Source organism: Monodon monoceros, unplaced genomic scaffold (genome assembly GCF_005190385.1).
Source record: "Monodon monoceros isolate NGI ecotype Baffin Bay Population unplaced genomic scaffold, NGI_Narwhal_1 Super_Scaffold_18, whole genome shotgun sequence".
In the NCBI taxonomy this organism is placed as follows: domain Eukaryota; kingdom Metazoa; phylum Chordata; class Mammalia; order Artiodactyla; family Monodontidae; genus Monodon; species Monodon monoceros.
This window is the reverse complement of record NW_021703774.1, coordinates 106,727,982-106,743,250: the sequence shown is the minus strand read 5'-3', so window position 1 is coordinate 106,743,250 and position 15,269 is coordinate 106,727,982. Positions and strand designations below refer to the sequence as shown.

The following is a 15,269-nucleotide window of genomic DNA, read 5'->3' as shown; positions in this document are numbered from 1 at the left end:
TAAATGGGCTGATGCAGGTAAAGCCCTTTGTATAGTGCCTGGCACAAAGCTAAGTGCTCCATAAATTTTTGCTATGATTATTTAAAAGCAAAATTTTTAAAGGACAACTTGGTCAATGGGCAATTGAGGGGAACAGGGTGTCAAAGATAAGCAGAATATAAAAGAATGGTAGTTTCCAAGGAAAGGAAGTCAGTTCACCTTCGGGATGTTGCGTTCAAAGTGGTCATGAAAGGCAACAGGTTTCTGACACTTGCCTTCCGGTCTGGCATCCTCATGGGGAGGTTTGGTCAAACTGAGGGAGACAGAGGGGTTTGTGTGGTTGTCCAATAAGCAAGAAAAATAAAGGAAAGCCGTAGAATTTTAAAATATCGAACACTTTTTACATTTGAAATAATTTCTCAGTTAGCCTTAATATTTTCAGTTTTATTTTTATGATTGCTTTATTCTGTGTTTTAATTTTTTTATTATGGTGAAATATTTCAAGTGTATAGAAAAGCACAGATGATGAAACAAATATCTATACAGTCACCACTCAGAATTAACAAATGTCAATATTTTATCATATTTACTTCAAATTCTTTTGAAAGGAAAGAAAATATAAGAGATAATGTTTCACTGCCTCTTACATCCTCCTTAATTCAATTTTTCTAACTTCTCTCTATAAGGAACTATTATTCTAAGGTTGTTATATAGTCTTCTGTCCATGGTTTCATACTGTTACCATGCATGTATGCTCCACAAATAATACATTTTATTGTTTTATTCATTTAAATTTTATATAAAATTATATTATACAACTTGTTTTGCAACTTTTGTTTTTCACCAAATTGTAAAATTCTAGGATCTATTCATGTTGATATGTTTAAAATCATATACATGTAGATTGAGTTTGTTCATTGCAACTGTTTTATGAGATTTTTATCTTCTGACTATACCAAAATGTATCAACCCTTTTCCCTATTGATATTCATTTGGTTGCCCATTTTTTCACTATTATGAATAAAGTAGCAGTGAACATCTATATATCTATATATGTACCTGTATCTATATCTTTATCTGTCTGTATATCTTCTTGTGGACATCTTGGTTTAAAAAACATTTGCTCTTTATAATTTAATGGATATCATATTTATTCATACATATAATCCTGTCATCAGAAAAACATTTCATTAAATCAGAGAAAATTAGTTTTATATTTTATCGAGTTTTAGCATTCCATATTCTTAAAGGCATACAGTAAATGCTTTTTTCTTACCACACATCTTTTCCTTTTTTTCCTCTCCCCTCTTGATTCTTTCATCTTCTTTATATATATATATAGATATAGATAGATAGATAGATAGATAGATAGATAGATCCTTGATCTCTTTCTTTTTTGTCATTCTTCCTTTTTATATTTTTACATAGTTTCCCTCTCATAGTTGAAAAGCATGAACCAACAAAGAAGAAAAATAATAAGAGCTTAACAAATTTATATAAAAGCAAAGTTTATTGCAAAATATACATGTGTAATTATAACCTAAATTTGGTAATATGTATATATATTTGCTGAACTTATCTCTTTTTTATTAATTGAAGTGTAGTTGATTTACAATGTTGTGTTAGTTTCAGGTGTACAGCAATGTGATTCAGTTTTATATACATATGTGTATATATGTATATATATATTCTTTTTCAGATTCTTTTCCCTTATAGGTTATTACAAAATACTGAGTAGAGTTCCCTGTGCTATACAGTAGGTCCTTGTTGGTAATCTATCTTATATACAGTAGTGTGTATATGTTAATCCCACCTCCTAATTTATTCCTCCCCCCTTTCCCTTTGGCAGCCATAGGTTTTTTTCTGGTAATATATTTTATTTTATTTTTTAATATATTATTTTTAAAACTTTTATTATTATTTATTTTATTTATTTATTTTTGGCTGCGTTGGGTCTTTGTTGCTGTGCGAGGGCTTTCTCTAGTTGGGGTGAGCGGGGCCTACACTTTGTTGCGGTGCACGGGCTTCTCATTGCAGTGGCTTCTCTTGTCGTGGAGCATGGGCTCTAGGCGTGCGGGCTTCAGTTGTGGCTCACAGGCTCTAGAGCGCAGGCCCAGTAGTTGTGGCGCATGGGCTTAGTTGCTCCGCGACACGTGGGATCTCCCCAGCCCAGGGCTCGAACCTGTGTCCCCTGCATTGGCAGGCAGATTCTTCACCACTGCTCCACCAGGGAAGCCCTGGTAATATATTTTAGAATCCTATTTATTTTATTGCAGCCTCCAGAAGTTCCAGAAGAGCAAGAAGAATGTAAAGAGCATATTCCTGAAGATACGTATATTTATAAGCCACCTATCTCTAAACCATGGGTTTCTCTGGGCAGTGAAAAAGAAATTGAGGAAGAATCGGTTAAAAAATCCACAAAAGAGGTAAGCAGCTTGAATATGATGTCTAGCCGTCACCTCCCTATAGCTGAGAAACACGTATCCCTGAGGAATCAGTGTGATTTGCTGTGTTTGCTGCAGGGATATGGCTTTTTTTGATAGAAGAATGGTCACTGTCTTAGGGGGGTGTTATGGGCTGGACTGTGTCTCCCTCCAAAAGATAAGTTGAAGTCCTAAACCCCAGTACCTCAGAAAGGAAATGAGGGGAGTTTTATCCAATACGGCAGGCGTCATTATAAGAAGACGCTCCTATGAAAACATAGAGACACAGGGAGGACGCCATGGGAGACGGAGGCAGAAATTGGAGTGATGTATCACAAGCCAAGAAACACCTAGGATTGCTAGCCATCACATCAGAAGCTGGGAGCAGGCAGGGAACAGATTCCACCTCAGAAGGAACCAACCCTCCAACACCTTAGTTCAGACTTCCAGCCTCCACAACCAAGAGAGAATAAATTCCTGTTGTTTTAAGCTACCTAGTCTGTGGTATGTGGTTACAGCAGCCCTAGGAAACTAACTAAGTGGCACTCCCAGATCAGCCCCTGAGAGGAGCAATCGTGTGCAAGTGATTTATTATGAAAGGGCCCCATAAGAGAATAGGAAAGCAGCAGGACCGAGACAGAAGCCCTGCAAGGGTGCGCTCTCAGGCAAAAGTCTGGCAGAGTGAAGGCTTCAGCCTGCACCTCTAGGGAACTCTGGAGCGTAAGTTATACCTCAGAGTTGTCCCAAACGGAAGCAAAAGAGATGGGCTTCCATATGTCTCCCACCAGTCCATTGCTGGCCTGGATATAAACTTCCAGTCACTTCCTGTTCTTTGTACCTTCAGGCAAAGTGGTCCTGGTAGCTCTAGAGCATCCTGCGCAGAAGAGAGGTAGGTGGATGGTGGCTGTGGGGACAGAGAGCAAAAGGACCTGGAAAGGTGCACAGAAAGTACACAAAGGGGTCCAAGAGGATGTGGGCAGAGCACCAGTGTTATCGGCCACACATCATTTTTCTCCAGAGACTCGATTGTTTCCTGTACTGCTTACATGTGTTGCAGATTACATATATGATTTCTCGAAAACGAAGTGAATTTGGTGCCCCAGTTAAGTTCAGTGACCAGAATGCTTCCAGCGTAAAAGATGCCTATATTGAATGTACAGCCTACCCAGATAAAAATTTTACCCTTAAGCAACTTGAGAGAGATGTTGGCATGCAAGTAGTCCCCAAAATCAAGGACACAAGTACTCAAACAAGATGGTAAGTATGCGATGAATTTATATGTATTTTCAAAGGCAATTGTGGTAAAATCCAGCAACATCCATGATTACTTTGAGAGATCTGTATAATAGAAATGCATTGACAGTGATGCCTGATCTCCACAGAGTAATTCAGCTCAAGATCTAATTATAGGCAACAGTGCCTTTTAACAATCTTACTAGGAAAATGAAATACAAGTATATAAGACTGTAAAGATTATGAAGTGGGAAAATGAGCAATGCTGTTAATAACTATAGTACTTCTCTCAGAGAAGGGGACCTGGTCATCTCATCTGAAATATGACCATTGCCTTCTAACTTGTCTATTCTACTGCCTAAGTGATCATTCTTATGTACCAAATCAGATTGTTTTACTTCACTACTGCCCACATCTCTTCCATGTCTCCCCATCTCATCCAGAGCCGTTAGGATGACATATAAGGTCCTCCTTCCTTCATGACAAGGCACTGTCTGCCTGTCCAGCCCTGTTCCCAAGCAAGCCCTCTGTGCTCTAGCCTATGAGCTACTTCCAGCTCCCAGAATACCTGCTCTCCCATGTTTTCCTGCCTTTGCCCTTGCTATTCCTCTGCATAAAATGCCCTTCACTACCTTACCCACCCCTCTTCACCCTTTAAGTTCCAGTTCAGTACCCCCTCCTCTGTGATTTCCTAGAAACTCCAGGTAGAGCTGATCACTCTCTCCTCTGGGTTCCCACTACAGCTTAGAGGTATCTTTATTGTAGCACTGATGACCCATATTTTATTCATCTGCTCACCTGTCTGCCTTAGATCCTGAGCACTTTGAGACTACAAATGATTAATTAAATTTGTAATTTAATTAAAATTTATCCAGTGAATGAATTGATGTAAAATTGATTGCTGAGGGAATGCTTTGGAGATTTGAGCTCGGCTTTGAATGTTGTATAAATCTGAAGACATATTTAGCTAATCTATGCATATATTTTAGGATTAAAAAAAGTTATTTTGAAATAATTTTGATCTATAAAAGATAAGCTACAGATGTTGAATATGATTTGGAGACATAGAGAAAGGGAAAACATCCCAGATTTTTTTAAATGACCTGAACATCTAGGGGGTGGGATGAACAGAGTCTGCATGGGGCCACAAGGAGACCAGCCTGGGTAGCGTGGAGGGAACAGCAGAGACAAGCAGATTCTCTGTGGCAGACAACAGGGAATTTTGGCAAGGTCTGAAGCAAGGGAGAGGCAAGATTTAAGCTATTAAAGTAAGATGAGCCAGGCAGTATGTATTGGAGTGCAGAGGGAAAAAAAAAACCTGGAGTTGAGGAGATTGGCCAAATGGGAATCTACTGTAACCAAACCAGGTAAAGTAAGGTGGTGTCAGCAAACCAAGAAGAGAGGGTGAAGAGGAGACATGTATAAATACAAAATGCTGTAACTCCCATCATTAAAGCCAACAAACAAAAAACTGTTTCAACCTTTCTGGCTATTAGCTACTTTCTCTGCTTTTTTTTTCCTTTTTCTTTTTAACAACAAAACTCCTCACAGCAGTTTTTCACATTCTCTAGTTGCACCTTCTCTTCCATTCTGCCTTGAGCCCACTCTAGTCTTAACAAGGTCACCAAAGACCTGCAGTGGTCTGATCGCCTAATCCCATTTTCAGACACCCTCTTTCTCCGCTTCTCATCAGTGTTTAACATGGTTGACTATTTCTCCTTCTTGGCTTATGGGCAATACTCAGTGTACCCCTCCTAACTCACTGGCAGCTGCTTCTCAGTCTCTTTTACTGGATCCTTCTCCTTCCAATTTCTAAATATTAAAGGACCCCAAAGCTAACTCCTTTTGATGTTTTCTCTAACTACGCTTAATCCCCGGGTGAATTTATTCATTCCTGTGGTGTTACCTATTATCTGTTTGCTGGTGGCTCCCAAATCTATACCTTCAACCTCAGTCTCTCCCCTGAACTCTACACTCATTTATTCATCTGCTTCCTTAAGTATCTAATAGGTGTTTCAAAGTTAACATGACCAACAACAAACTTTTGATTTTCTATTTTTGTACCTCAAACTCCCTGAATCTTCCTCATCTCAGTACATGGCACTGATCTTCTTGTAATTACTCAGACCCCAAACCTTGAATTTTCTTGGGTCTATCTTCAAAACATATTCACTGCTATCACCTTGGTTCAAGCCATGATCGTCTCTTGCCTGGATTACTGGAATGCACCCTAACTGGGCTTTCTCCATCCATCCTTTCCCTCCTACATTCTGTTCTTCATAGAAGAGCCAGACTAATCCTGTTAAAATGCAAGTCATATCACGTCACTGACAAAAACCCTCCTATGGCTTCCCATCCTGAAGGAACCTACAAGGAACCTACAAGTCATGTGATCTAAATTCCATCTGCCCCCTACCCTCATTTCCCACAATTCCCCTGGTTCATCCATTCCAGCCCCACTGGCTTCCTTGTTCCTTGAACTCACCAAGCATTGTCTCTCTTCTCTCACCTTCGCCTCACCACCACTTAGAACTGAAGCTCCATAGACTGGAACTTTGTCTATTTTGTTTACTTCTATATCCCCAACTCCTAGGACAGTTCCTGGCACATATTTATTACATGGAGGGGGAAAAGGAACCAAGGAAGGGAAGGAGAAGGAGAATGATCACGTTAAGGAAGAATGTGCAGAGTCACTGACTTGAGTTCAATGTTTAGAGAAGAGCCATGAAATATACAGTGAGAGAGGCTGTGACCAGGAGAATCGTGGGTCCTCAGTGTGGACCATAGTGGACCAAAACATGCTTTTCAGATCTCTGTGAACCAAAGGATCAGGAACCATGAAAATGTAATGTTAAAGTTAGAGCACATGTACCTAGATACCAGGGGTCAGGACGAGACATGGGTCAGAAACCGGGGAGGCAGAAGACAGACGGGCCAAACCAAAAGAGATGAAGAGAAAGACAAGGACTGGTAGTCAAGTCTTGGCAGAGAATTAGGACATCAAAGATCATTAAACACCAAGAAGTAAGGGTAAGACAGGAAAGAGAGAGGTGATTCATTAGTACAAAAGAAACTTAGATTTTGAGAAAAATTTCTTAGTCAAGACAACTAGAGATTTCTATTTTTCTACCAGGTTGCAGAAAAGTGAAAAGAATGAGTCAGCCAAGGTAGACTCACGAGGTAGACTCAGAAAGGGAGAGTGAACTTCCAACAACAGGGACCCTAACCACAGGACTCTAGATTTATGAGGCTCTCAATGAATGTTGACTGATAACGATGAACAGTTGTTTCTATGTAGATGGAGGGAATAGATGAGAAATAGCGGCAGGTCTTGACCCACAAAGTGGGGTGGTGGGGGGGAGTAAATCAAAGGGAATTCAAATGGTTCAAATCCAGGTGACTTGGGAGAATGCTGGTACCACTTACTAAGATCAGAAATTAGGTGGAAAAGATGAGATATATGATTGTGATGGAAGAAGTAAAAAAACAAAATCAAAGATGAGGTTCAAAGAGTAATGGCAGGGTTTCCCTGGTGGCGCAGTGGTTGAGAGTCCGCCTGCCGATGCAGGGGATACGGGTTCGTGCCCTGGTCCGGGAAGATCCCACATGCCGCGGAGCGGCTGGGCCCGTGAGCCATGGCCGCTGAGCCTGCGCGTCCGGAGCCTGTGCTCCTCAACGGAAGAGGCCACAACAGTGAGAGGTCCGCGTACCACAAAAAAAAAAAAAAAAAAGAGTAATGACAATGAAAGCAAATGTTTACAGTGTCCTTACCACATACCAGGCATTCTTCTAAGAGTCAATACTTTGCACATATCAACTCAATTAATCCTCACAACTGCCCTCTGAGGTAGGCACCATCTCCATTTTACAAATAAGGAAACTAAGGCAAAAAGAGGTTAAAAATGAAAGCTCAATGTTTAGAACATAATTTAAAGCAATAATGAATAGATCTGCTGAGAAACAACAAAACAAATCACATTTTAAAAAGTAAGAGTGACTCAGTCATATTGCTACTTTGATGAAACCACCAGGCACCATATAATTTCTTACTTAATCCTACCTGGAGGGTACTAGTGTGGGATAGAAAATTAAAGGTGACGCTAAGATCTGAACCCAAGTCTCTGGTTCCAGCACCAGCATTCTTTCTTTCCACCACTCTGTCTTCTGCTATGGATACTGATCTAGGCAGGGAAAAAAAGAATGAATTGTTCAATTAAGTATAAACAAAACTCTCTTTACCGCTCTGTTTGATTACTCTCCATTAATATACTTGCCTCTCAGAGACATTTTCCTGACATTTGTTCAACAACACAGGTTAAATACAACCTAATTTTTTTTGAGCACTTAAAATGTCCTAGGCACTGTTTTAAAAGCTTTGCATCTATTAACACATTCAATCCTTACAATGACACTGTGAGCTAGGGACTTTCAGAATTTCTTTTAGGGATGAAAAGCCAGGCACAGAGAGGTTAAATAATTAGCTCAGGGTCACATAGCTAGTAAGTGACAGAACCAGGCTTCAAAGCCAGGCAGCCTGTCACCAGAGTGCACTCTCTTAAGAACTTGCCATATGATCTTTCTACAGCCCCACACCCTAAGATCAAGGAGCTCACTCAGTCTAGTGGGTGAGACTCACAAAGCCCAGAGGTACAATACAATGTGTTGTGTTCAAGGGTGGAGGTGAACACTGAGAGTGGACTGGATGCAATAAGTTTTCTCCCAGAGATGGTGCTGCCATTACTGCCAAAATGTAACTTGTTCCAGGTTTTGTATATTTAGAGCAGAGTTTCTCAACCTCAACACTACCGGCTGGATAATTCTCTGTTGTGGGAGAGCTGCCTTATGCACTCTAGCATCCCTGGGCTCTACCCTCTAGATGCCAGGAGCTCTTCCCAGTTGTGACAGCCAACATTGTTTCCAGACATTACCAAGTATTCCTGGATTGAGAAGATGGAACAGGATCGCATTGGTTGAGAAAGACTGATTTAATGAAATGAAGAAAGAATGATACACAAATGTGACAAAATGTTAATAATTAATGAATCTGGGTAAAGAATGTATGGGAATTTCTTATACCCTTCTTACAACTTTTCTGTAAGTTTAAAATGATAGCTAAATATTTTTTTTTACAATAAAGAGCTTGTTGATTATGTCAAAGAGAAATTCACAAATACTTAGAATGGCAGCCAACATCAATTGTCTAGGATAAAGAAAAAATTCAATATGTAGAATTAAGTATAAAATAACATCCTAATATTGTCACAGAGAAAAATCTTTGCCCTGTTATGACCTATATTTGCTTGTCTTTGGTCTAACTTCTGGTATTCGATTTCTTTCAATATATTAGGACATATCCCAAAAATGCTACTACGCAATATTATCCAAGAGAATTTTCGGAAGAAGAAAAAGAGGCACTGGGACAATCAAAGACTTTGACTGAGTTTCTTAACAATGTGTCTATAAGGTAAAAATTGTATATTAAATTTAAAAAGACATAAAAGGTATATGTTTACTTATAATAATAGGTCTGAAAAAACAACTCTGTACCTGGTGTACAGATAGAAAGTATGAAGACAGTTATCAGATACGCATGAGCATGTGACACATTCTACAGATTCTCAGTCTTTCTTTCCCTTCTATTGCTAAGCAACATGCTAGACCTTCTAAGCTAGGGCCACACCAAACAGTGTCAGCCTGGAAGGTGTATATAGTTGAACATGTGAGGATGTTTTCCTAACGGAAAATTAACATTTATTTACCATGGTTTCCCTTATTTAAGTCTTTTTCTTCACTCCTCAGTCCGCTTCTTAGCTTCATTGATTTTTACAGGATTACAAAGGTGAGGATGTTGTGGATGTTGAGGATGAGCATTACCATGATGATAGGAATTTACAAAAATACCTTTTAAATAAGAATCTGAAGTCAGTTCAGATGTAATTTTTGGATATGTCACCCTTATCTCTAACTCCTGTGTTGCTGCCACTCTTACTGGCCCTGAAAGAGAGGTGTCTTTAAAATGCCCCCTACACTCATATTCAGGCCCTAGGCAGACCCTGGGGACTTCTAAACCAGAGAAAGAGTTTGAAGGTCTCATCAAGTAGATATCAGAGTTCAGGTAAGTGGAGCCAATGGTGGACATGTCTACCAGTTGTACGATTGGTTACCATTTCTTCCGAAAATTAAAGATTTGGTAGACAAGTTCATTTACAGCCAAGTTAAGCTCTTTTATTTTTATTTTTAAGAAAACATTTTAAGATTAAATGTCTTGAAAATTCCTTGTGACAACCTAGAGGGGTGGGACGGGGGAGGGTGGGAGGGAGGCCCAAGAGGGAGGGGGATATAGGTATACATATAGCTGATTCACTTTGTTGTACAGCAGAAACTAACACAACATTGTAAAGCAATTATAATCTAATAAAGATGCTAAAAAAAAAAAGAAAAGGAAATTCCAACAACTCTCAAAAGTTGTTACCTATGCCTAGAGAGAATCTGGTTCAAAAATTCACTAATTATTCAAAGAGAGCTTATTAACTATTTGCCACTCACTTACAGCATGTGTGCTATAGTTTTTCCTATGTAGACAATTAGAAAGAAACCAGAAAACCTGAGGTTTCTTTTCCTCATATCAAAATTAAGTAATTATTAAAATTTTTCCTAATGACATTAAAAATGAGAAGTCTGTCTCTGTACAATCAATTTCAAGGGAATAAATGGTCTATAGCCAATTCTCAATTATCTACATTGTGTATTATCTTTATTTATTTTTTTAATATTTATTTATTTGGCTTCATCGAGTCTTAGTTGCGGCAAGCCGGATCTTTGTTGCGGCACGCGGGCATGGGGGATCCTTAGTTGCAGCATGCATGTGGAATCTAGTTCCCTGACCAGGGATCCAACCCAGACCCCCTGCATTGGGAGCATGGACTCTTAGCCAATGGACCACCAGGGAAGTCCCTGTATTATCTTTAGACATGGGCTTTTATTCTTTCCTTTCAATTGCCAAGCTTATAAGGAGAGGGATGGTGAACAGCTTCATAATTCCCTCCTTGAGATGTGGGAAGGAGGAGCCAGAACTATAAGAAGAAAGAGGAAAATTGGTACAGGAATTTTAACAGCATTGGCCAAGAATAAATAAGAAACCACATTTACATCACAGCCATGCTTCCCACTCTAGAACTGTTTAAGGTTTACTTAATTTTTTAAGATTAGAATAAGCCTTGTTTTGTTCTGGAAGAGAGCTCTTTTAGAAATGAGTTCTTTCCTTCTCATAGAATTTTGTCCAGAACAAACCTAAGGCAAGCATTATTTGCAAAAGAAGAAAATGATCTGAGAGGAGAGAGAGAAACTTCAAGAGGATTCTCAAAGCAACTAAGAAACGTTCGTTTGGGGGTTAAAAAAACAGTGATACCCATGGGCTTTCACTCAGACAACAAGCTTTGCTAGCCTCCAGTTCATCTCTCTCAGAAACCACGTGGGAGAGTGCACCAAAATCAAGAAACAGGAAACCAGAGAAAAGGTGCTATCTTCACTTTTCCCTTGTGAAGACAGTTCAGGCTGAAACAGAAAGAAATGATTTTGAAAATGCTAACAAATTCTTCTACTTGAAACTGGGCTTAAACCTTGAAGCTCCGGGTTGTTCATAGGGTTTTTCAGGGTTGTTCAAACACAGGGTTGTTCAAACTTTAATGTGCATATGAACCACCTGGGCATCTTGTTAAAATGCAGGTTCTGACTAAGTAGGTCTGGGGTGGAGCCTGCTGCTTTGCATTTCTAACAGCTCCAGGTCATGCTGATGCTGCCGGTCCAAGGAAATGCATCTAGTTTGAAAGATGAAGTACAAGAAGAATTTAGACCAAAGAGTATTCAATTACGCAGTGAATGGTAGTGTAATGATTAATGACACAGGTATTAAATGGTACCCTTATTTAATATGTTAGGAATATCTATTAGGATACTTACTGCTTATATTTAATTATCTAAATAAAGGGATTTTTTTCTTATTTTAGGAAATTCATAATTGAAAACCACTTTCAACTTACTATATTTATTAAAAAACCAAGTTGTTTAGACTTTCAGTCATTAGGGTAAAACCTTGGGTGGCATTCTAATTATGGGAAAGCTCCTAGAGGCCTTGGGAGGGGGCTGAGCTTTAAAGCCTAAACATATAAAGGGACAATAAACATTATAGTAACATAAAACAGGAACTTGTCAAGCTAAGTTCCCTAGACTAAGAAGAGCACCAAGATTGTTTTTTAAAAGAGCAACGTTAGTATTTTTAGCAGGATAATTCTTCATTTTAGGCACTGTCTTATGCATTGTGGGAGGTTTAGTAATAGAATTAAAAACATTAGCACCTCCCAGACACTGTGACAGCTAAAACCACCCCCCCCACCACACACACACACACACACACACTTCTAAATTCCAAATCTCCCCTTGAGAATCTCTTATTTGTTGTTTTAATTTGTATATAGTATAATTATTATATATATTAATATAATAATTATATATATTTAAATACAATAATTAGCATACATGATCATTTGGTACTGAATATGGCTAAGAAAATTGCCTTTTCTATCAGTTTGGAGTTTTCAAAAAGCAAATGAGATCAAGTTCAAAATGGAAGTTTACTGAGAAGTTCACTGTGAAAAATAAAGGGAAGGGAAGCAGGATTGAACAGGGAGAGCTTCAGACAAACTCTCAGCCAACACAACAGGGAGTTGCAGAGGAAGATGACCTGTTGGAGGTGTCCTGCCAGGGACAGAACTGGCAGGCCCTTGTGCCCACAGCGACCATGCTCAGTCCTTTTTTTAAAGTCTTTTTTTTAACATCTTTATTGGAGTATAATTGCTTTACAATGTTATGTTAATTTCTGCTCTATAACAAAGTGAATCAGCTATACGTATACATATATCACCATATCCCCTCCCTCTTGTGTCTCACTCCCACCCTCCCTATCCCACCCCTCTAGGTGGACACAAAGCACAGAGCTGATCTCCCTGAGCTATGCGGCTGCTTCCCACTAGCTAGCTATTTTACATTCGGTAGTGTATATATGTCAATACCACTCTCTCACTTCGTCCCAGCTTACCCTTCCCCCTCCCCATGTCCTGAAGTCCATTCTCTACATCTGAGTCTTTATTCCTGTCCTGTCATTAGGGTCTTCAGAACATTTTTTTTTTTTTTTTTAGATTCCATATATATGTGTTAGCATACAGTATTTGTTTTTCTCTTTCTGACCTACTTCACTCTGTATGACCAACTCTAGATCCATACACCTCACTACAAATAACTCAATTTTGTTTCTTTTTATGGCTAATACTCCATTGTATATATGTGCCACATCTTGTTTATCCATTCATCTGTTGATGGACACTTGGGTTGCTTCCAAGTCCTGGCTATTGTAAATAGTGCTGCAGTGAACATTGTGGTACATGAATCTTTTTGAATTATGTCTTTCTCAGGGAATATGCCCAGTAATGGGATTGCTGGGTCATATGGTAGTTCTATTTTTAGGTTTTGAAGGAACCTCCATACTGTTCTCCATAGAGGCTGTATCAATTTACATTCACACCAACAGTGCAAGAGGGTTCCCTTTTCTCCACACCCTCTCCAGCATTTATTGTTTCTAGATTTTTTGATGATGGCCATTCTGACTGGTGTGAGGTGACACCTCATTGTAGTTTTGATTTGCATTTCTCCAATGGTTAGTGATGTTGACCATCCTTTCATGTGTTTGTTGGCAATCTGTATATCTTCTTTGGAGAAATGTTGATTTAGGTCTTCTGCCCATTTTCGGATTGGGTTGTTTGTTTTTTCGATATTGAGCTGCATGAGCTGCTTGTGTATTTTGGAGATTAATCCTTTTTCATTTGCTTTGTTTGCAAATACTTTCTCCCATTCTGAGGGTTGTCTTTTCATCTTGTTTATGGTTTCCTTAGCTGTGCAAAAGCTTTTAAGTTTCATTAGGTCCCATTTGTTTATTTTTGTTTTTATTTCCATTTCTCTAGGAGGTGGGTCTAAAAGGATCTTGCTGTGATTTATGTCATAGAGTGCTCTGCCTAGGTTTTCCTCTAAGAGTTTTATAGTGTCTGGCCTTACATTTAGGTGTCTAATCCATTTTGAGTTTCTTTTTGTGTATGGTGTTAGGAAGTGTTCTAATTTCATTCTTTTACATGTAGCTGTCCAGTTTTCCCAGCACCACTTATTGAAGAGGCTATCTTTTGTACATTGTATATCCTTGCCTCCTTTGTCATAGATTAGTTGACCCTAGATGCGTGGGTTTTTCTCTGGGATTTCTATCCTGTTCCATTGGTCTATATTTCTTTTCTTGTGCCAGGACCATACGGTCTTGATTACTATAGCTTTGTAGTATAGTCTGAAGTCAGGGAGCCTGATTCCTCCAGCTCCATTTTTCTTTCTCAAGACTGCTTTGGCTATTCAGGGTCTTTTGTGTTTCCACATAAATTGTGAAATATTTTGTTCTAGTTCTGTGAAAAATGCCATTGGTAGTTTGATACGGATTGCACTGAATCTGTAGATTGCTTTGGGTAGTATAGTCATTTTCACAATGTTGATTCTTCCAATCCAAGAACGTGGTATATCTGTCCATCTGTTTGTATCACCTTTAATTTCTTTCATCAGTGTCTTATAGTTTTCTGTATACAGGTCTTTTGTCTCCTTAGGTAGGTTTATTCCTAGGTATTTGTTCTTTTTGTTGCAGTGGTAAATGGGAGTGTTTCCTTAATTTCTCTTTCAGATTTTTCATCATTAGTGTATAGGAATGCAAGAGATTTCTGTGCATTAATTTTGTATCCTGCTACTTTACCAAATTCATTGATTAGGTCTAGTAGTTTTCTGGTAGCATCTTTAAGATTCTCTTTGTATAGTATCATGTCATCTGCAAACAGTGACAATTTTCCTACTTCTTTTCCGATTTGGATTCCTTTAATTTCTTTTTCTTCTCGGATTGCTGTGGCTAAAACTTCCAAAACTATGTTGAATAATAGTGGTGAGAGTGGGAAACCTTGTCTTGTTCCTGATCTTAGTGGAAATGGTTTCAGTTTTTCACCACTGAGAATGATGTTGGCTGTGGGCTTGTCATATATGGCCGTTATTATGGTGAGGTAAGTTCCCTCAATGCCTACTTTCTGGAGGGTTTTTATCATAAACGGGTGTTGAATTCTGTCAAAAGCTTTTTCTCCATCTATTGAGATGATCATATGGTTTTTCTCCTTCCATTTGTTAATATGGTTTATCACATAGATTTGCATATATTGAAGAATCCTTGAGTTCCTGGGATAAAGCCCACTTGATCATGGTGTATGATCCTTTTAATGTGCTGTTGGATTCTGTTTGCTAGTATTTTATTGAGGATTTTTGCATCTATGTTCATGAGAGATATTGGCCTGTAGTTTTCTTTTTTTGTGACATCTTTGTCTGGTTTTGGTATCAGGGTGATGGTAGCCTCAAGGAATGAGTTTGGGTGTGTTTCTCCCTCTGCTTTATTTTGGAAGAGTTTGAGAAGGATAGGTGTTAGCTCTTCTCTAAATGTTTGATAGAATTCACCTGTGAAGCCATCTGGTCCTGGGCTTTTGTTTGTTGGAAGATTTTTAATCACAGTTTCAATTT

The 15,269-nt window shown here is 38.8% G+C and overlaps 1 protein-coding gene across 1 annotated transcript in view; it reads left to right on the top strand.

The window, feature by feature from the left end:
* Nucleotides 1-15,269, top strand: part of WDR63 (WD repeat domain 63) — a 94,292-nt gene that overhangs the window by 36,345 nt on the left and 42,678 nt on the right. The window contains exons 5-7 of the mRNA XM_029226986.1: nucleotides 2,256-2,405; nucleotides 3,460-3,659; nucleotides 8,983-9,099. Coding sequence (XP_029082819.1) covers nucleotides 2,256-2,405; nucleotides 3,460-3,659; nucleotides 8,983-9,099 — 467 coding nt within the window. The remainder of the gene's footprint in view (nucleotides 1-2,255; nucleotides 2,406-3,459; nucleotides 3,660-8,982; nucleotides 9,100-15,269) is intronic.